General features: G+C 40.1%; 2 protein-coding genes across 4 annotated transcripts; one reads left to right on the forward strand and one right to left on the reverse strand.

Moving 5' to 3' along the window:
* The first annotated feature begins 848 nt into the window (after positions 1–848).
* reep1 (receptor accessory protein 1) lies at positions 849–12,023 on the forward strand. 2 transcript variants are annotated; one of them, XM_082143872.1, is made up of 8 exons: positions 849–1,179; positions 4,543–4,615; positions 4,719–4,795; positions 4,951–5,071; positions 5,617–5,730; positions 7,043–7,214; positions 9,022–9,275; positions 10,854–12,023. In XM_082143872.1, exons 1-8 carry the CDS (start codon positions 1,148–1,150, stop codon positions 10,929–10,931), a joined length of 921 nt encoding a protein of 306 aa, XP_081999998.1. In that variant the 5' UTR covers positions 849–1,147; the 3' UTR covers positions 10,932–12,023. The 2 variants fall into 2 exon arrangements, with proteins under 2 accessions (XP_081999998.1, XP_081999999.1); XM_082143873.1 differs by lacking the exon at positions 9,022–9,275 and having other exon boundaries at positions 962–1,179.
* On the reverse strand, positions 11,878–22,351 carry LOC309479574 (uncharacterized protein). 2 transcript variants are annotated; one of them, XR_014199319.1, is made up of 2 exons: positions 14,332–22,351; positions 11,878–14,101 (listed from the first exon to the last, which is right to left on the reverse strand). XR_014199319.1 is itself a non-coding variant. In XM_082143696.1 (2 exons), exon 2 carries the CDS (start codon positions 20,469–20,471, stop codon positions 14,577–14,579), a length of 5,895 nt encoding a protein of 1,964 aa, XP_081999822.1. In that variant the 5' UTR covers positions 20,472–20,717; positions 20,948–22,351; the 3' UTR covers positions 11,878–14,576. The 2 variants fall into 2 exon arrangements, 1 of the variants encoding a protein (XP_081999822.1); XM_082143696.1 differs by having other exon boundaries at positions 11,878–20,717; positions 20,948–22,351.
* Positions 22,352–22,370: the final 19 nt, after the last annotated feature.

The following is a 22,370-nucleotide window of genomic DNA, read 5'->3' on the forward strand; positions in this document are numbered from 1 at the left end:
ATCTCCTGTCTGTGTGACACACACACGACTCATGCGCACAGAAAGCCGCTTCAGACAGTGCTTGAATGGACAACAACACACAAAATGATGCCATAATGCCAGTTTAGTCAGATCCGCGTAATGTGCGGCAGGTCTTATGACAGCAGCCTAATAAACCCACTGCTGTCTATCATTAATAATAATCAAAGTACTAAAGAATCACTCACTGCTCTTGACTGAATACCTTTTGTTTCTTTAATTAGGATTTAATCTATATTTAATTTATAACTTATGCAGTCAAGACTGTGAAGTGTTTGATAACTTGTAATATCCTACATGTAAGACATACCTGAAAATCTTAAAAAACTGTATACAAGCTTACATGGGTCAAAACAACGAAAACAATAACCTTTTGTGCATTTTGACAGGGCAAGTAAAAATCTGAACTGGTCTGACTGGGCCAATAGAAGAAAAAAATTGGCCCTGATATATTGAAGCCACAGGCACAGCTACATTTATTATAATGGGTTTATGTGAAGATTGTTATAAGTTCACTTAAATACATTTTTTTTTTTAAGCCAAATAAATATTAAAATGTATAGCTTTCAATTATACTGTATAGCCTACTCAGTTATACAGCTGAATGGCTAATTGCTAAAATTGAGAGAAGCATCAATTTCATAAAGACATCAGCAGGAGTATTGGTATTGGTGATGCCTTCTTTCATAAAAAGATCCCATTAAACAAATATTTAAAATATAGGCTATACTGTGTTTGTTGTTTATTTTAATTTGGAGATTAAATGTAAAATTATTAAAAATATATATTAAAACTTTAATTTTAGGTGCGATTATTTACAGAACAATGTACGATTAATTAGTTATTGTTTTAATCGATTGACAGCACTAATATAGCCTATACATTATACAAATATAGGCGATATATTATACATATAAAAGCATAATTATAATAACCTTTTTCACTAATGTTACTTAATATATATATCTATTTTTGGGTCGTATAAGTTGTTGTTATTTTTGCCCATTATCTAGAAGCCACATGTTGAGATCAGTGCGCATGCGCTGTCGCGTCTGTCTGTCAAGCGCTCAATGCCGACATCAGTGTGAAGGAAACTCCTCCCTGCTGACAACACGCCGCTCGCAGCGCAATGGTCTCCTGGATTATTTCTAGGCTTGTGGTGTAAGTCTTCATTCTGCTCTTTTACGGCATTTTCACTGGGATGCACGAGAATGCTTAATCATAATATAAATATGTTGTTTTTCAGATTTTTTTTTGATGCGATAATGCAAGGGTTTCTAGAGCACCTCTTAATTCTAGGCAGAACTGAATCAAATATGGTTATGTATCAGGCCAGATTCGTCCTGATTATTAGTATTTTGATTATTTTGTTTATATGTTGATAGGCTATATTACAAAGGCTAACTACTGTACACTTGCAAGCTAAGGGAAATGGATGATTCTCCTAAATGAGAATCTGACACCAGTGACACGGTGAATTATGCAGGATATAAAAACTGTTTTAGCCTCAGCTATTGAAGCAATACATTGTGTTCAACACTTGATTCAATTGCATAATTAAGTGAAAATGCAAAAATGAATGTTGAATCTGTTGTTTGGAATCGAGCAGGTCTTTGATGTGTCAGTATAATGGAAAGACAATGGGATGGTCAACCAGCTGGTGGCCACTAATGTGTGCGTTTTTCACCATTTGTTTTATTTTTAATCATCGCTATTATTTACTTAACATTTGAAGTGCGCGTTTCAATTTATTCCACGTAAATATCTTTGTTATCGCGCTTCAGTCAAACCTTGCTGTGTCTGCTATCTCTAAATAGCTGTTCAATTAATTTTAGATCACAATATCCGATGACTCTGCACATATGCCAACACTTGTGTAGTAAACTAGCTGTGTGAAGAGCCTAAAAATAGACGACAAATGCAACAAACCTGTGTTTGTGCCCTAGATAGTCCACACTATTTAGTCGGTAATGTTTTGCTTTGTGGGTCAGGACAGGAGTGACTCTGGATTCGGGTTGTGGGTCGGTCATTTGATCTGGTCAGAGGCGCAGCTGTTGCTGGCCTGGTTGGTTGGGAGAAAGAGAGGACACTGGGATATTGCTAAACTCAAATGCTTAAACACAGGTGCAGGGCACTTCTTTTGGCTATCTAGCACTTTCCAAAAACCCATTTAACCTATACAGCAGAGCAAATGCTATTCGTTCCGTCCCATTGGCTTCTGATGTTTTCTTTGCGCCCTTGACGAGCATTTACTTGTCAAGTCTATTTTTATCAAGCTTGCAGAATGTAAACCTGGAATATAAACGGGGTCGTACAGATCTGTCGCCTGTTTACACGCTTACAATGGCGCTGCAATAGACAAGAATTGAAAGAAATGTATTCTTGGCTGATTAAAGGAGACTCCAGGCCTACCAAAGGGAGGTTATCTCAAATATCAATAATGGAAAGGGAGTGGAGCGGTTTCCTTTCAGGGAAGTGGACCTAGATGGAAATTATAACTGGCTATTGTTATGTAATTTTTAATATTTTAAATCATGTAATTGTCTTTAAATTATCTTACAAATAAACCCTACATAACTTTAAAACCATGTTATTTCTGAAGAGCTCTTAGTAGGCCTACATGCGCAAATGAGGTAATACCAGCAATGATGTCATTTTGACGAATTTTCTGCTAGGGGAGACTGGGGATAGTTGGGTAACATTTTATTTTACAGTGTCATTGCTACATGTTACATGCAAATACTATAGTAATAACTAACAATTATGCATAATTACATGCAACTAACCCTAAACCAAACCAAACCCTATGTAGTTACTTAACATTAGGCTACTCAGTAGCCTACTTAAATGTATAATTACAGTGTAACAGAGACACCTTTTTGAAATATCAATAATTCACTTTTATTTCCCGGGGGAAATAAATTATTTACAATTTTAAGTAAATAAATAAAAATTATTTTAAGTTAATAAATAAAAATAAAAATTATTTACTTAAATTATTTACAATTTAAGTCAAACAACTTAAATTGTAAATAAGATATTTAATGGCTTTCAGCAAAATTTTTAACAATTCATAAAACAGGATAGAAAAGATACTATTATACATAGTATATACATTTTAAAATGTATATAGAAAAATAGCTGGATCTATGCGCAGCAGGCTTTATTCAATAACAAACTCAAAATAACAAAATTCTCAGGTTATCAGAAATCTCAAAATATGAATGGAACGACCATCAAACACTGATGAGAAGGGAACAAAGAATGACTGAAAACAAGCCCTATCCACCTTATTCCTGACGACCTCACTGCGTTTTGAATTATGGGTGGCACTTCCGGTTTGGGGAACTTCCATTCAAAAAGGCTGAAACGAATCATTTCAATTCATAAGGTTGCCCTACAAATAAAGCTGATCCGTCAGTTTGACATGATGGAAAATTGAAAATTGACAGCTCATCCAGAGTATAACGTTATACTTGGTATTTTAACGTGACATGTTATAACAAGAATATCTATGGCAAGAGCTCTTTTAAGGCAACATAAGTTACATAATACAGATATATTACTACAGTGATATTTAACCAAATACTCGCACTTTTGGGGTTATTTGATCTGTTGAAAGTACCTTGTTGATGCTTTTACACTTTTAAATTTCCTTTTAATGTTCGATGGATGAAGGGTGAGTAGATTAATGTCATCTCATCGTGACACTTTTTTAACGTATTGCGTTATAGAGCGAGCCTTTCACTGATTGTTTACAGCTGAAGTTAACAATCTTACAGCTGAAGTAACGGAAGTTACACCCATAATTCACGCAAAGCGTCATTGGGCGTAGGAATAAGGTGGATATCAAGGTTAACAAGGGGAGGAAACAAGAAACAGGTGAGGAGGATTAATCAAACAATGAATAACCATAATAACTCATTCAAACAAAGGAAACAGAAAACAATGATACAAAGAAAACCCATCTTAGGGGTTTCAACACGGTTTTCAACTAAAAATGAATTTTTTTTTGCATGTATCAGACAACAGCATTTTGGGGGCCTAAAACCCCAGACTTTTGAAAACGGTTTCAAAGTGTGAGTTTTTGAAAACGACACCGTCATTGTCTCCATGTAAACTACAAAAAATGTAAATTTGTGAAAACAGTGACTTCATGCCATGCGTTTTACATGGCGCGTAGTTTTTCTTTACAAAGTGACATCGCCATCTACTGGCCTGACAGTATAATACAGTGTTTTTAATCGTTTACGCGGATCCGTGTGAACGGGGATCGTTTTGACAGTGTTGTCATCTGTAAGGGAAAAACGCAAAGGAAAAACGTTTCCTTTTTTAGCACAGTTGTTGAGTAAAGCTACCCTAAAAGTCCAACTCAAACAGACATAAGACCTAATGTGACCAATGACAACTTGTCCCGTACAAATATGATGTCTTGCCTGATCAGTGAAAAATACCCATGTCCTTTTCTGTCTGTTTCCCACTTGTCTCTGTTTATCTTAAGCATGTTTGTTGCATTTTTCACAGGCTCATATTTGGTACCCTTTACCCGGCATACTCCTCATATAAAGCTGTTAAATCAAAAGATGTGAGAGAATATGTAAGTACAGCTCAGATATGTTTCCATCAGTTGAGCTTATTAACCTGAATTTTTGTATTCATTTTTTTGCCTGCTGATTCCTAAACTGCTTTATTTCAACCAGGTGAAATGGATGATGTACTGGATAATATTTGCACTTTTTACAACAGTTGAAGTGATTACTGACATCTTTCTGTGCTGGTAAGGACATGCATCATTGCTTTGATCATTTCTATTGTTAGGACTTATTCATATTTTTATTTCTGCTGATGCAAATGGCGGTTTGATGTGGGCGTTGACCACCATGACACATGAGTGTATGATTGTATTTTATTGTCTTTTATTGTGTTTTGAAGGCTCCCATTCTACTATGAGCTCAAAATTGCCTTTGTCGTGTGGTTACTTTCCCCGTACACAAAGGGATCCAGTGTGCTGTATAGAAAATTTGTCCACCCTACACTGTCTTCTAAGGAGAAGGTAATGTATTTGGATCCTTTTTTTTTTCTTTTGTGATGATCTATTTATTTTTACCCTGTCTAGGCTGAAAAAATATCAATAGATACTATAGAGCTTTCACTAATACATTTAATTTTTTTTTATATAAAAATCACTTTTTAAAGCATTTCTATTCTAAATGTTAAACAAACTAACAAGCATCCTTAACAGCTGTGGAGAATCTTTCTGTTTTAATGCTAAGAAAGTGAATTGTTAGAGTCGAGGAGGAAGTGCACATTTGACTCTTTTTCCTGTAACCTGGTTGACTGAGGATGAGCAGTGGTAAGGAAATGGTACATGTTTTCCACAGTCTTTCCTCTTCTCTTCAGGCAGGAAATTCGTCAGAAGGACAAACTAAGTCCAAATAAATTTGACAAAACACTAATAACAAAGATAAAGTGAAAACTGTTCTTTTGCTCATAGAAAGTTAAACATGATGCTGATCTAAATGAAACAGATCAGTTGCACACTGTCAGTTCCATTGTTCATACAGCATATGTGAAATATTCTTTATGTCTCTTTCTCAGGACATCGATGAATACCTTTGCCAAGCAAAAGATAAAAGCTATGACACCCTGGTGCATTTTGGAAGGAGAGGCCTGAATGTGGCAGCAACAGCTGCAGTAATGGCTGCCAGCAAGGTAATCTAATACTCTTATCTTGTTGTTAAAGGAAATGGCACTTCCATGAAAAGAGTACAAAGGCTTCAAGCTCTTGAAGTTTGTTGTCACGAGTCTGTTACCAAAATGACCAAATTCTGAACATAGGTTTGTGTTGTTTCATTATTGTCTAGTAATAAACAGTAAATAAACATGAATGTGGACATAAAAAAATAAACAAACAAATAAATACAATTTAGGTTACACTTTATTTGAAGGTGTCTTTGTTATACACAAAAATTATACATTTAAGTACTGAGTAATATTAAGTAACATGTAGGTTTAGTTTAGTAATTATGCATAATTTATAGTTATAACTATAGTAACTGCATGTAACAATGACACTGTAAAATAAAGTTAAAATTGGTAACATGGTTGCAAATTTAGCCTAAATAAAGCTATGACTTATAGGCGAGCTTCTCTGAGACAAAATAGCTTTCAGACAATACTGTAGATATTGATAAAAAATATATATTTTCGAATAAAAATCTAATAAAAATGTTTATTTGATCATTTATTTTTATAATAACGCTGGTAGCAGGGTTGAATAAGTTGATCATGACAAATGCAGTCAACACTACAATTCTTGTAAAAACTTCATTTATTAGATGTCACAATTTTATTGAATATTCCATTTTTTATTTCTTCATGTGAGTTTCACATCTATAATGAATTGAATATCAGTTTAAAAGATGTCAAAATGATTACACTGGTTTTAGGGTTTAATACAGTTCGATACAATTATGTAATGCGTTACGTGTACGTTAACGTGTAACACAAATACGTTATGTTTGATAATAGTTTACCCAATAGTTCTAAGGCCAGACAACATGGTATTTATTGCTTAAAAGTATCATTACTTTTGGGTACATTTTAACCTATAAAGATTTAACACAATTCAAATATCTAACGGGCAACAAAGCACAATGTTCAACCTCAAACATTTTTTTAAAAAGGAAGGAAAAGTAAAAAAAAAAAAAAAAATTCATGTTCTCAGCACAGGTGACGTTTCGAGTCTTAGCGGCTCTTCATCAGACAATACATTTTAACGTATACATCAACTGAGTGTTAGTTTAATTTGACAAAATATAAGTTTCTTTTGAAGTGAATATTTACTATATTTACACCTTATCGTAATTTAAACAGGCTAGATAAACAAAACTTAAATACTTCAACATCATCATGCTCCTTTTCTACGAACAAAACAGCTTGTTGATGATAGTCTAGTTCAAAGCATGACAGTATTTAGACGTTCTTAAGGAGTTCCATCTGACTCTCCGTGTTCTCGATCCAGGGTCAGGGCGTTCTCTCCGAGCGACTCCGCAGTTTCAGCATGCAGGACCTGTCATCTTTCCAGGCAGAAGGCCAGGCTAAGAATGCGAGTTCTGTAACCACTCAACCTGCAGACACGCAGCACAGGACACGCACCATGATGCGCAGCAAATCAGAGGCCGGTTACAGCAAGGGTAAGCAATGCCGAGCCAAGTGATCAGTGCTGTATTCCTCTTAACCCTTTGAAGAAGATCCTATAGCCAATCAGATTTCTGCTAATCCTGTTTGGTTTAGCTGCTTCTCTCAATCATCCCTTACATGTAATTAATCCTTAACCCGAGTGTTGTGGCCCTGCCAATGTCCTGGGTAAATGTTTGAAATCGAAAATTGTTTATTGTTCTCTAATCTTCATTTACTTCTATGACACATTACTGTGATTCAGTGAAAGGATCGTAAAAAAAAGAAGCTCTTAAAGGGATAGTTCACCCAAAAAAAATCATTATTCAACGTCATGTTGTTTCAGACCGAAAAAGAGATACTTGACAGAATATTCCTGCTCTTTTTCATACGATTAAAGTGCATGATTAAGGTCCGTCTTTGCTCCAAATATATAAAAAAGGACCAGAAAAGTACCTAGACAACTTGTCTGCCACATTCCAGGTGTTGTGTAGTCATTCGATGGCTTTGTGTGAGGAACAGACTGAAATCTTCACTTCCACTGTAGCTCTCAAATCTCATTTATGTTTGCACATGTTCAGCAAATGACAAATCACAAATGAAGGAGGCAAATTGTGTGTTAAACCACATGTTTTCACATGTGATCTGAGAGCTAAGTTGAAGATCTCAGCAAAGAATTTTTTTATTTCTGCCTGTTTCTCATTCAAAACCATTTCTTCGAGAAGACTTGACTGTGCTTTTTTCATTCACTTGAGCTGAATACAAAAGAGCTGCCAGGACATTCTGCTAAAGATCTCCTTTTTCAAAGAAAATATACATTGTTACACATATTTATCCATTCCCCCATACTGTTTCTCTCTGCCAAACATTCATCAGCCCATAACCAAATGACAAGACTTACGGCCTGTTCACAACAAGGACGATAACTTTACTGTTTTAATAATCATTTTACTTCTATGAGAATACCGTAGTCACAACTATAAGGGGCCGTTTACACAGAATGTGTTTTTTCATTCCACTGCACTGTTTTTCCATTGTTTTTCTATGTAAACATGCACTAGACCAGCATTTATTACCATTGCACTTGCATCTTTTTCAGTGTCTCACGCAAAAAGTTAAACTTTTTAAAAAACGCATCTCTAGATTACGTTTTTTCCATTCCACTGTCTCAAGTTTTTAAAACGCATCCTTTGTTAATGACCCCTAACGATAATGACAGAGATAAAAAAAAAAACATCATGGGAATTACTTTTTAGAAAGATTTTTTCCTGCTGATGAGCAATATAAACATTGACAGCCAATCAGAATCCAGCCGGCTATAAAAGGCTTGACATGACATCATTACAGTGCACTCTTATAATAAACAGAACGTTATCGTCCGATGGTATGTTAATAATATAATTATTGTTATAGTTATCATGCTCTGTGTGAACGTGCCTTTAGTGTTATTTAATACGAGTGTCTAGTTTTCATTTTATTCATCAGTTCTCCAAGTACAGAAAGTGATTAGCTAGTGATAAACCAGTTTCCCATTCCAGTTATAGATGCGAGATTCTTATTTCAGGAAGAGCACAATGTATAGAAATCGCTTTCCTGAGGAACAGGAAGTATATTGTCAGCTGCACCAATCATTTGTTAGCATCATTGTCTATCACACAGTGTCAAAACTAACTATGGTGACTCAACAGATTGTCATTCATCTTTACACGATTACACATAATGAAATGTATAATGGATTTAAAAACACTTTGACACCCCATTAATATATATTCAGAGTTTAAATGCAGTGGTGTCACAGTCTTTGTTTTGATTGTCATGGTACAGGCCATGATTTTGACTTGACCGAATATGAGATGTTGAACGTGGAGCCTCCTGGCCCGCTGACTCCCACACCCACCCCGACCCAATCGCAGCCCGCTATACCTCAACCTGATCCCACGACTCCACAGCTTTCCCCCCCTGAGTCCTTCGAGGATAAATCCGCACCCCCACCTGAATCCTCACAGGAGCCCCAGGAGAAGGAGGATTTTGCCTCATCTGCTTCACTCCAGTTCAGATTTAAGAGGCGTGCCCCTGAGGTACCCCTGCTTTCGGACTTGCCTGGCTGCACTGGGGCTCTGTTGTGACTAACCTTCTCAATCACTCACCAAGCCTGCTGTTCACCAGCAAGAGTTGACTGAGCGAGTCTCTGAGTGAGTCTAAAGGTGATGATACACAGGGCAACTTTTTGAGCAATGCAATCTTGCCGAGCGATTGTTGCTTGGGCATTTTCCCATTGAAAATGGGCAATACATTTCATTCTGGATAATTTAGATCGGTCATGGGCCCTGTGTCTCATCTGGTTGCCCGTTGACGGCAACATTGCTCAAAAAGTTGCCCTGTGTATCATCACCTTAACACTCTTACCTCAGGTCACGGTTAGCATTCGTTTGCAGTGAGTCTTAAGGAGAAGACATGGCTGCTAGCTGTGTTGTGTCTAACCTGCTCAATCACTAACCAACGCTGCTGCGTTCACCACCAGCTAGAGTCAACCGATCCACGCCTTGAACAAATGTCTTCTCAGTACACCTACGATTAAGAACTGTTGACTTACATTAGAAGAGTTACAAAGGCATCTCTAAAATCCTTGATGTTCATCCGTTCAATGTTGTTACTCTAAGAGTGGACGTCCTGTGATGCTGTGAGCTGGTGTGAGTGAGTGGAGGCGGGGCTAATTTGCATATTCATAGAACCGTGTATACTAAATAAGGCAAGAGTTTAGAGTTACATTCAAGCTATTTTAAGGCATGACACTTTTTTTTTTTTATAATTTTTTTTATTTTTTTTTTATATGCCATTTTGGTGATCAAAGATGAGTTTTAGAGGTTCAAAATTATTGACTACAGGGGGTCTTTAAAAGTCTCTTATCGGTCTGATTTACCAAGCCCTTCATAAAATGAACAAAACAGGTGCTACAGTTGAATAAAATATCACATATTATAAAGATACTTCATATTTAATGATATTAGATAATTTGTTAATTGCATTTAATTGATTACACCTTCAATAAAGCATTTGCAATTGGTGTGTAAAAGGTGTTTTTATGCATGTTTGGCCTGAGTTTTTGCTGCATTTCCACTGTTCTGATCAGCAGGGGTCGTCAGCATGTGGCGTTTCGAGCGCTTCGAAACGGTTAATCATTTTGTGAAGCAAGTTTCGAAAAGCGTCGCTTCTCCCATCATCACTACCCAGGGGCACTGCATGAGTTATATATCTCTCATCTCGACAAATCACGTGAATGCAAGCAGTGTCGATCTACCCTATCGGAAGTTCTTTTTTATGATGCTGATTTGCATATCCCAGCCGGTGCACAAGAGAATACCAGCACTTTTTTTTTTACATCAACCACTGCGTACACTTGCAAAGCTGGTGGACCAGTTTAACTCCTGACTAAGCTAACTGACTAAAAACCTTTGCACACAAAGCATGTTCACTCATGCATTCCCAAAAGATGTAGGACAGGTGTTTGTCTTTCCTTGGATTGACACGTCACAGATGTCCTTACTCGTGTTGACCTGATCTTGTGATCATGTTTATTTTGTGAACAGTAAACATGAAGTGTGCATTGCTCTCTGAATGACTCAGACATATTCTCACAGATCTTGTCTCTCTCTCAGCCTCCTCCTAGATCCCTAAGACCTTTCACCCGATCCAGATCAAAGAACGCCCTTTCTTCAGACCCTGAAGCCATGTGACTGTGCAAATGCTCCGAGAGCGCTTTAGCTGTCTAACCTGCAACACGAGGAGACGCAACAGGAGAAGGCAGAGGAGGGGAAAAGGGAATGCAGCCAAAATGTTCAAATATTGAAAAGCAGCCTTGCTCTGTAATGAGGTAACCAAAGCGATGTGCAACCTTTCGCTTCTGATCTTTGACACTCATCCATTTAGGCAACACTTCTGTGTACATACCGCTGCTCTGAGACTCTTTTAGGGTTATTGAACTTGTTTTGTACATATTTATGAAATGTTTGAGTGTAGATTATTTGTTTGATTTCTTGGTATGATTTTGGGAGAAACAAACACATGCATGTCCCACTGGTCTTATGTCTGGAGTCACCCAGCCATAATTACTTATTGTTTATGAGCATACTTTCTTTTTTATGGGGGCTGCTCTCATTTCCGCCCCAACTCAACAACTACTGGGTAGCAAAGTGTTTCCGAACCAATCTTTCTTAGAACAATAGTTCTTAGCAAAAATGCACTGAGATGTGTTTGGCAAACATAACATTTGTTTCATGATATATGTAGCCTATAAACAAATGCATGTTCTTCTGTTGAGAGGGACTTTTTAAAACAAGCTTGTAGCTGAACCAAATTTATGTATTGACTACAATGCCTGACATGATATATGATTTAAAATAGATGGACAAAGTGCAATCGATTTGACAATTCTGCTAAACTCAGCCATAAACTTTTTGTGCTGTAACTATATATATATATATATTCAATTCAATAACCATCTTGTTAAAAATACACTCACAAAAGAAAAGCTTTTCTAGACCGAAAGAGGCAATTAAGTTGATAGTTGTTTACGGACATTACTTCATTACTTTAATCATTAGGCATGTACAGTGTTTTTTATCATTTAGAAACCTTTCAAAACATGGCTTTTTTAAGCCTTTAAACTGAATCTTTTTTTAATTGTTTTTTATCTCTCTTAGTTGGCTTCTTAAACCTCTTCAGTTGCTTGATGTTGCATGTATTAACAATGACAATTTGAATGTGTCTCACATTTTTTGGCCTCCACTTTCTGAGCGTGTTCAGTATTAAAGTACCTTATCAGAGTTGAGCAGGCGTTAGTGGTGATTTGGTACAACAACACAAAGCGGGTCCTTCACTCCATGTAGTGGTTTTACTTTTGTAGCATTTAGGAATTTAGTCATATGTGGGAGAATCGTTTAAATGTTTAGAAACACTGTGCAATTACACTAGCATAGCTTGTATCACAGAGAAACTCACAGTTTGTCGTATCATTCCCGATCACAGTCGTGTGTATTGGAGTCACTTAGAGCTGTAAATCTCTGTATCATGGAGGGGGCAGCAGTGAATCAACTCTAAAAGAAAAGCATAGCAAACACCATTGGATCTTAGAACATGATATGTTTAGAAAGGTGTTTTATACTGTGAAAATGATGACAATCCTAATCTCTTAAACATGCTTTATCAAATTCAAGGTTTTATGTATTTGAGATCTTGTAGCTGTTCAAATGGTTATATCAAACTTTACTGAAAAAAAAAAATCTGCCTCAGGAACAGTTTGTCATTTTGTCACAATTTTAATTTTGAAATTACCTACAGTAAAAAAAAAATTTAAAAAAAAATAAAATAATAAAATTCATTGGGGTTGTGATAATCTGGTTGCCGTTCTTTTTGTTGGCTTTGTGTTTCCAGGTTTTACAGCAAGATTAAAATGCAGCATTTGTTCCTCAATGAGATGGGTATGATTTTAAAGTGCTCTGAACCATATTTGGCCTTTTACAGCAGATTAAAACAGCTGACTGTTGCTTCTTTAAATATTCAGGTCATTAAAGGCACAAACTTTGAAATTTCATACCATGTGAAGAGCAGTGTAGTTGTTGATTTTGGGCTTCTATCATTCAGTAGGAAAATATACAGAATAGCTATTTATGAAGCAGTGTTAAAGGGACAGTTCACCCAAAAATTATCATCATTTACTCTCCCTCAAGTTGTTACAAACCTGTATGAATTTATTTTTTCTGCTGAACACAAAAGAAGATATTTTGAAGAGAATGTTTGTAACAGTTGATGGACCCCATTTTTCCACTATGGGGTCAGCCCTATGTTCCCACAGCCCTATGTTCCCACATTTCTAAGAATGTTTTTTTTACTGAAAATTTAGAAAATTAGGCCCTATGTTCCCACAGCCCTATGTTCTCTCATTTAACTATGTCTCCTATGAAGGGTAGGTTTTAGTGCTTGTGCTGGTACAGGGATAGCCCAATTACATCCCAGACAAGTCTCCCCCTGAGGGGTAGGTTTTAGGTATGTCAAACAATCAAGCCTAATTCCCCCACGAAGGGTAGGTTTTAGTGCTTGTACTGGTACATGGATAGCCCAATAACATCCGCTGTGGGAACATAAGGCTGTGGGAACATAGAGTAAGTCAATGAGGTCCAATAACTGTTTGGTTACCCATATTCTTCAAAATGTATTTTGTGTTCAGCAGAAGAAAGAAACTCATACAGGTCTGGAACAACTTGAGGTTGAGTAAATTATGGCATAATTTAAATTTTTGGGTGAACTATTCCTTTAATTTTGTCAACGACATTTTTTCACTGACGAAACCGAGACGATAACTAAATAAAAACCACTTTTGAATGACAAAAACTATGATGAAAATATATTGACATTTTCATCAACAAATGAAAACGAGACGAGTGTGTAAGGGAGGGACGATTTGAGAAGAGATCCAGTCAGAACTCACGTCCACAATTGTCCACAGATGCGCACATTTGAATTTTAACGTGCTGATCTACCCGGCTGGATATAAGTTGGCATACATTTGCTGCATGTCTCATAAAACGTTAAAAAATGTAAACGTCTAGGATAAAGAGCAGAGCAGAGCATGGATAAATCAGCAAAAGCGTGACGATGCGAAAGAGAGCTCACGACTGAATTATGAATTCTCTTTCGCGCTTGTAAGGACAAAAACACACAAAATTATGGTTAAACAGCCGTTTTGGCGAGTATTTACATAAACATAGTCGGTTATGTCTTAAGTGAACGTAATATTATAATATAAACATAATGTCATGGGCTATGTTCCATTCAGCTTAAACACTCCCAAGAAACTCCAGGACACAGTTGAATCATTTCCATGAAGTTTACTGGGAATTTTGTGAAACTGCAATACAGTACAATGAGATGTCAATATTATTAATCAAACCCAGATACACAGTAACAGTGTAAATAGCACAGCTTAGCTAACATAGCAATGTAGCCTATATGATAAACGCGATCGAGCTAGTCAAAAAAATAACCAGCAGCAATAAACAAAGCTAACTTAGCCTTCTCAATAATCTTACAAAATTAAAATAAGCAGTAATCTAATGTTAAACAATGATAAATACTCACAGACGTTGCCTTAGCAAAAAGGGAGAAGGAAAAGCGATCGACACAGAAACTGACGACTGATAGAGCTCACGCATTACTGTAGCTGATTACCGTATGACGATATCATTTCCTGTTTCCCTACGTGCACGGGTACTGCGTTACTATGGTTACAAATATAATCGAACCACACCGAACTACTGAAATAAAGTAGAAACGCATTTCAAGCGGCATGACACTCCCCGCTTGGGATCTTTAAAGAGCCCACATTAATTAACAGAATCAGTCTTTGGAGAGAGAAGCAGAACCACTTCTGTAATGGGCCGAGAAAAGGTCTTTCTGGTTCCATCCTTGACGACTTCAACTTGAACCTTCCGAACCAATCCATCTTCTCCTGGAAGGGTTTTTGTGATGATGCCCGTAGGCCATTGATTTCTCTTCGCCTGATTGTCTTTCAAGAGAACTATGTCTCCTTCTATAAGGTTCGGCCTTTTTCCTTGCCACTTGTGCCGAAGCTGCAATGTTTTGAGGTATTCATGTTTCCACCTGTTCCAAAACATGTCTGCTAGGCCCTGAACCCGCTTCCACTCCTCTCTGACGAGATGCGCTTCCTCAAAGCTTCCTGACGGAGGAGGTGGTGCAGAGCCAGTCTTAAGAGTCAGAAGCATTGCTGGCGTGAGGATGACAGGCGATTCCGGATCCGATGATACTGGGATGAGCGGTCTAGCATTCATGATTGCAGCTACCTCGGCCATAAGTGTGGTCAGAACTTCATGTGTAAGGTGAGACCTCCTCTGCTCAAGCAGCATGCAGTCCAAAATACGGCGGGCAATGCCAATCATGCGTTCCCACGAGCCACCCATATGAGACGCGTGGGGCGGGTTGAATACCCAGGTGCAGCTCTGGGTGTCCAGGTACTCTTTCACACTGTTGAAGCCTGGATTAGTCTTGTCCATCTCCAGCTCACGAGAGGCGCCGACGAAGTTAGTTCCGCAGTCAGAGCGAATCTGCTTTGCAGGGCCCCTGACTGCAAAGAACCTCCTCAAGGCGTTGATAAAGCTGCTGGTACTCATTGCTTCAATTACCTCGATGTGAACTGCCCTTGAGCACATGCACGAGAACATCACAGCCCATCGTTTAGAGTTGGAGACTCCTCCTCTTGTGCGGCGTGAAACAACGTCCCATGGTCCAAAGACGTCGACACCTACGTAGGTGAAAGGAGGTGCTACTTGTAGCCGTTCTGCTGGCAGAGCTGCCATCTGCTGATGTTCGGTCTTCCCCCTCAGCCTTCTACAAGTGACACATCTGTGAAGCAGACTGCTGATGCAGCGTTTAGTGCCTACCAGCCAGAACCCTGCCGCTCGAATGGCACCTTCGGTCAGATGTCTTCCTTGGTGTTTCACTGCTTCATGATAGTGAGACACAAGCAGGGTTGCGAGATGATGTCGGCCAGGAATGATGATGGGGTGAGCCTCGTCCATCCTCAGATCTGACTGTCCAATCCGACCTCCCACTCTAAGAAGTTGATCTTGGTCCATGATGGGGTGCAATTTCCACAGGCTGCTGGAAGATGGGATGTTGGATCCTGAGTTGATACACTTGAGTTCCTCTGTATAGCACTCATTCTGGACACTCTTCACAATGCACACTTTAGCCCTTAGCAACTCTTCCTCTGTAGAGCGACAGATGTGCCAGCCCTGACATTCATTCTGGGTGGAGTGGGCAAAGGAACGAGCCACGTGGATGAGGTGTGCTATGGCTGTAAGGAGAATGCTGAACTTGGAGAAGCGTTCAAAGCGTTGTGGGTGTACCACATCTCTGGTCACATGTGTGAGACTTGTCACCACCTGGGGACGCACTTCAGAGTCAGTGTCAGGGTCAATAAGGTTATAAGTCTCTTGAAGCTCAGGTGAATGCGAAGGCGCATCATGGAGAAAGGCTGGTCCTTTGAGCCAAGTTGTGCTGCTAAGCAAAGCTGGTGTCACAGTTCTTGACCCAATGTCAGCTGGGTTGAGGTGCGTTGGGACGTACTTCCACTGGCCGGAACAAGGTGATTGATGGATTCGTTGGACCCTGTTGTGTACATAGACATAGAATCTCCTTGATTGGTTCTGGATGTACCCCAATACAACCTTGCTATCCGTGTAGTAGGTGATGTTGTCGAATGTTGTGTCCATCTCTGTGACTACCATCTCGGCGATCTCGATGGCGAGTACAGCCGCACAGAGCTCAAGTCTCGGGATAGTCAAACCAGGCTGGGGGGCCAACTTCGATTTCCCGAAGACAAAGCCAATCTCAGTCTGTTCTTGGTGGCTTGTCACCTTGATGTAGGCTACGGCTGCTATTGCCTTGATTGATGCGTCTGCAAAGACACAGAGTTCTCTTCTTAGCGCGCCCGCGGTGGAGAAGGACGTGTAAGGGCGTGGTATCTGGAGCCCCTCTAGGTCTTGGAGTGACTGTTTCCATCTAGTCCACTCAATCTCCATGTCTTTGGGAAGAGGTGAGTCCCAGTCCTTTGATTGCGTGGTGAGTTCCCTGAGTATCAGTCTTCCATGAACCGTGATGGGTGCAAGGAACCCTAGAGGATCGTAGAGGCTGTTCACGGTTGAGAGTACCCCTCTGCGAGTGAATGGCTTCTGATCATCTTTGATTTGAAACATGAAGGTGTCTGTGCACATGTTCCAAAACAATCCGAGGCTACGTTGGATGGGCAGATCATCAACAAAAAGATCTAGGCTGTTGACGTCCTTGGCGCGATCTTCGGATGGAAATGCTTCGATGACTGCTGGTCGATTTGAAGCAATTTTGTGCAGCCTGAGGTTAGAAGCTGCAAGCATTTTCTGTGCACGCCCGAGGACGCTGATGGCCTCTTCCTCGGTGCCGAAGGACTTTAAAGCGTCGTCAACATAGAATTCGCGGTCAATGAATCTTCTTGCATCACTGCCATAGTCAGCTTCTGCTTCCTTAGCTGCCCGTCGCATACCATACACTGCGACGGCAGGCGAGGGACTGTTCCCAAAAAGGTGAACCCGCATTCTGTAGTCCACGATGTCGGAGGTAGGGTCGTTATTCCTATACCACAGGAAGCGGAGAAAATCACGGTGTTCCTCCTTAACGACAAAGCAGTGGAACATGTGCTCGATGTCAGCGGTGATCGCCACCTGTTCCTTCCTGAACCTCATAAGAACACCTAGCAAGCTATTATTAAGGTCGGGGCCAGTGAGCAAGATGTCGTTGAGCGACACTCCTTCACATGACGCGCTGCTGTCGAAGACCACACGGATCTTATCTGGCTTCCTAGGATGGTACACACCGAACAGGGGCAGGTACCAGCACTCTTGTCCAGGCTGCACTGGCGGGGCAACTTCTGCGTGTGCCTTCTTAAACATCTTCTCCATAAACTCTAGGAAATCGGCTTTCATCAGTGGTCGTTTTTCCAATGAGCGCCGGAGTGAGACAAGACGGTCGAAAGCCTGTTTCCTGTTGTTAGGCAGCCGCTGTCTTGGTGACCGGAAGGGTAAAGGTGCAACCCAACTTTTGGAGCTGTCCTGATAGCACTCAGCTTCCATTATCTTCAGAAACTCTAGATCCTCCATGGATGGACCGAGTCTGTGGTCGTTGGGAGTACGAGCGAAGACAGTCTGCCCCAAGCAGTCTCCACTGAGCATCATTAAGCCACGGGTGGAGGTAGGTGCTGGATGATGCTGAGGTTTAAACACTTGACCAAATACCTCTTTCACTCTGATCTGGTTGTTGCATGGCTGAAGATAACTCGTACGACCGTTCTCTAAGATGGCTGTTTTGTAACTCCGCACTTCAAGTGGTCTGTGGGCACCTCCAAGACACACATCACCGACGACAACCCATCCTAGGTCAAGCCTTTGAGCAAACGGTGCATCTCCTGGGCCACTTATCTGCTCTCGGACCTTGTGTGCCTGTAAGATGTCTCTGCCCAGTAAAAGGAGTATTTTGGCGTTCGGATCCAGTGGTGGAATCTTATTGGCGATGTGCTTCAGGTGGGCATGATGGTAGGCTGCTTCCGGCGTAGGAATCTCGGAGCGAACGTTAGGGATTTGGTTGCACTCGAGGAGTGTAGGCAGAGGAATGCTTAATTTCTTGTCCACCGACTCCACAGTGTAACCACTGGCTCTCCTCCCCGCTGTCTCTGAACGCCCCGCACAGGTCTTGAGTGTATATGAGTAGGAACTTCCGGAGATTTTAAAAACCTCAAAAAACTCTGACCGCGCCAGGGAGCGATTGCTTTGCTCGTCCAGTATGGCATACATTCTCTTGGACTCCTCCCTGCATCCGTTTGGGAACACACTGACAAGGCAGATCTTGGCACATGCTCTGGAACTCAATCCTTCACCGCATACCTGAGTGCACGTCGACTTGACCTCCTGGATGTCTGCTCTGTCCTCCTCCCCGCCATCCTCTGAAGTGGAAGGGGACGACTTAGATTTCCAGGTAGGTGGGCAGGGGTGGAGCGCTGTCACATGAGCAGTGCTCTCACACTCTGTACATTTTAACTCAGCAGTGCAGTTTTTTGCAAGATGCTCTGTGGAGGAGCAACAGCGAAAGCAGATGTAATGCTCTTTCAAAAGCTGTTTGCGATCATTTATGCTCTTCTCACGGAAGCCTCTGCATTTCCTCAGAGGGTGGGGCTTTTTATGCAGAGGGCAATGTTTATTTGGATCAATGCGTTCCGTACTTTCTCTACACTCAGCTTTAGCAGTTCCTGAGACCTGCGTCTTGTGAACATAAACCGATGTCTTTGTAGGCCTCTCCCATTTACTCTTTCTCTCTGCAGGAGCTTGCGAGAAGAGGTTAAAGCTTGGGTCTGTGCGAGCCCTTGCTTCTGCTGCGATGAAGTTTACAAACACGGAGAAAGGTGGGAAGCTAACTAAATGTTCCTGTTTGTATCTTGTACCAAAGTAAAGCCACTTTTCTTGCATGTTGTATGGCAGTTTCTCAATGATAGGCTTAATTCCTCTGGAGGTATCCAAGTATGACAAGCCTGCAAGGTAGCCGTCTTCCTTGGCGGCTTGTAGCTCTGACAACAGGTCGGCTAGATCCCTGAGTCTCTGTGGATCCTTTGTTGTGACCTTTGGAAAGTTTTCTAGTTTGTTGAACAGAGCCTGCTCGACGGCCTCTGGCGAGCCATATATTTCGTCGAGGCGCCCCCATGCCATGTGCAGTCCAGTTGCTGGATCCTTAATGTTGACTGTTTTTATCCTTCTTACTTGTTCTGCTGACTCTTTTCCCAGATACTTGGTGAGGAGGTCGAGTTCTCCTGCAGCAGACAAGTCTAGATCGGCGATAGCGTTCAGGAACGATGTTTTCCAGGCCCAATAGTTCATTGGCTGGTCATCATATGTGGTGATGCCTGAAGTCACCAGGCGGCTGCGAGCTAGGTATTTGATGAGGTCTCCAGTGGACGTAGAATGGTCATAGCTACCTCCATAAGGCGTCCTGTGAACAGGCGGGTGCGCAGGAGATGAGGAATCCTGTTTGATGTTCTGTTGCGGACGATTCCCACCAAGCTGAGGAGCTGGAGAGGTGTTGAGGGGCTGATTGAAGCTTTGTTGTGGCGGTGCCCCACTGGTCTGAGGAACTTGGTGTGGCATAATGTCAGCGGAAGCAGCAGCTTGGGTTTGACTTGCATTGAGTGGGTGGGGTGATGAAGGGATAACATTGATTGGTTGGTGGTGTGGAGGATAAAGCGTTGGCGAAGCATAGTCACTCCCTCTTCTGACAGATAGACCCCTGCTGCATAGGCTGGCTTGTGTCGACACATAGGCGGCGACGCGCTGGTCTTTGACCGATTGGGGGACTGGGCTGTTAGCCTTACTGTTTACTTCAAAGCCCATATCTTGTAAACCAGCCACGAGAGCATTTGCCTCTGCTATGGCAGCATCCTTTTCTTTTTCTTCATTTAAAGCATCAAGATTAGCTTGAACTCTTGCCTGCTCCACTTTAAGTTGAATTTCTTTTAGCGCATGTGCCGCTCTAGCTTGCGCTGCTTCAGCCTTTGCCTTTGCCATGGCGACGGCCATGCTAATTTTCGAGCTGGACGATGTACCAGATGAGCGACTGCTTCTTGAGCGCACAGTCTCAGACTGGTTATCTCCATTTCCTTTTTTACTGTTGCTACGTTGTGACATTGTGACTCACCGCGTTTTCAATATCAGGGGAAGAAGCTAGTTTGAAGCTGACAGGGCGCTGTAGTGTTAGCCGCTTATCACTTGATATTGAGTTGCTCCGTAGGATGGCAATCCTTATGTCCTTCGTTAGCTGTGTTGCCGTCTTTTCACTGTCATGGGCTATGTTCCATTCAGCTTAAACACTCCCAAGAAACTCCAGGACACAGTTGAATCATTTCCATGAAGTTTACTGGGAATTTTGTGAAACTGCAATACAGTACAATGAGATGTCAATATTATTAATCAAACCCAGATACACAGTAACAGTGTAAATAGCACAGCTTAGCTAACATAGCAATGTAGCCTATATGATAAACGCGATCGAGCTAGTCAAAAAAATAACCAGCAGCAATAAACAAAGCTAACTTAGCCTTCTCAATAATCTTACAAAATTAAAATAAGCAGTAATCTAATGTTAAACAATGATAAATACTCACAGACGTTGCCTTAGCAAAAAGGGAGAAGGAAAAGCGATCGACACAGAAACTGACGACTGATAGAGCTCACGCATTACTGTAGCTGATTACCGTATGACGATATCATTTCCTGTTTCCCTACGTGCACGGGTACTGCGTTACTATGGTTACAAATATAATCGAACCACACCGAACTACTGAAATAAAGTAGAAACGCATTTCAAGCGGCATGACACATAATATGATAATATAAACAAAGTATGAACTCAACCCCATTTTTGTATTATGGAGCCCTTAAAGGGACATGGTAGGCCTAATGGAAAAAATTAATGAGATGGGAGAAAAAAATGATGTCAATGCTTTCACGCTGTCTCGCAAATGTTTTGCGTTCTGCCGATAATCCTTGTGTTCGCTAGCAATTTATTTCCATAACCATGTCCCTTTCGGGGCTCCGTACTATGTCAACAATATGGTGTTAAATATGAATCTCGTCGACTACTCTCTGCATCTGCAATTTCTAATATGAAATTGAGACATTTACACACGCGTGCTTAATCGTGTCAAATAAAGATATGTTTTTAAATTCAGGGACTTAAGTAGAGGCTGTGCCTTTAAAGACTATTAAAGTCCTGGCTATCTGTTAAAACCCATTTGAAGCTGAAATAATATCATGTATTTTTGAGTTGAACGTGCCAGGTTTTTCAGAGTAGGAGTCAAAATGTCTTTTCACTATCCTCTTAAAAAAACATAACGGCTTGCAGTAGCATCTCCATATTCCACAGCTGTCATGTCTGGCAGGCCAGAATATACTGTATGTCATTGTTCAAGTCCTTTATTGAATAAATCTTGAGTGAAAAAGACAGAAGTCGATGTAAAAGAGGGAAATCTCTGTTTTAAAAACCTCAATATGTATCAGCATTCAGAAATTAAAAGGTGAATGTGAAACCCTGTGTCCTGGTTCTTATTTAATCTGCAAAATACAAGATTTACTTTTATTTCCTTCCCTGATCCGGTGTAAATAATCACAAATAAAATATTAATTCATTATATTTTTAACATTAAATATATAATCTATTATGATTGCGTATATAAATATGACTAATGAAACTAAATCAGCCACTTATTCACTAGCTAATTTTTTTGACTGAGACATATAAGACAACATAACCATTTAAATCACAAAAAATTTAAATGTTAAAATATGTTAATTCTTATTAATTATAAATTGATTACGTTTCTACAGAGCCCCTAAAGGGACATAGCAGTGGAAAAATATGATACAGGAGGAAAAAATATATTTCAATGCTTTTATAACCCGAGAAACGTTGCATTCGCTCGCAAAACTTTTGTGTTCTTTGCAAGTGAATGCAAAGTTTCTCAGGGGAACGCAAAACTTTTGAGAGAGAATACAAAAACATTGAAATATTTTTTCAATAATTTTTCA

This window comes from Leuciscus leuciscus (assembly GCF_965113295.1).
Source record: "Leuciscus leuciscus genome assembly, chromosome: 17".
Classification (NCBI taxonomy): Eukaryota; Metazoa; Chordata; class Actinopteri; order Cypriniformes; family Leuciscidae; genus Leuciscus; species Leuciscus leuciscus.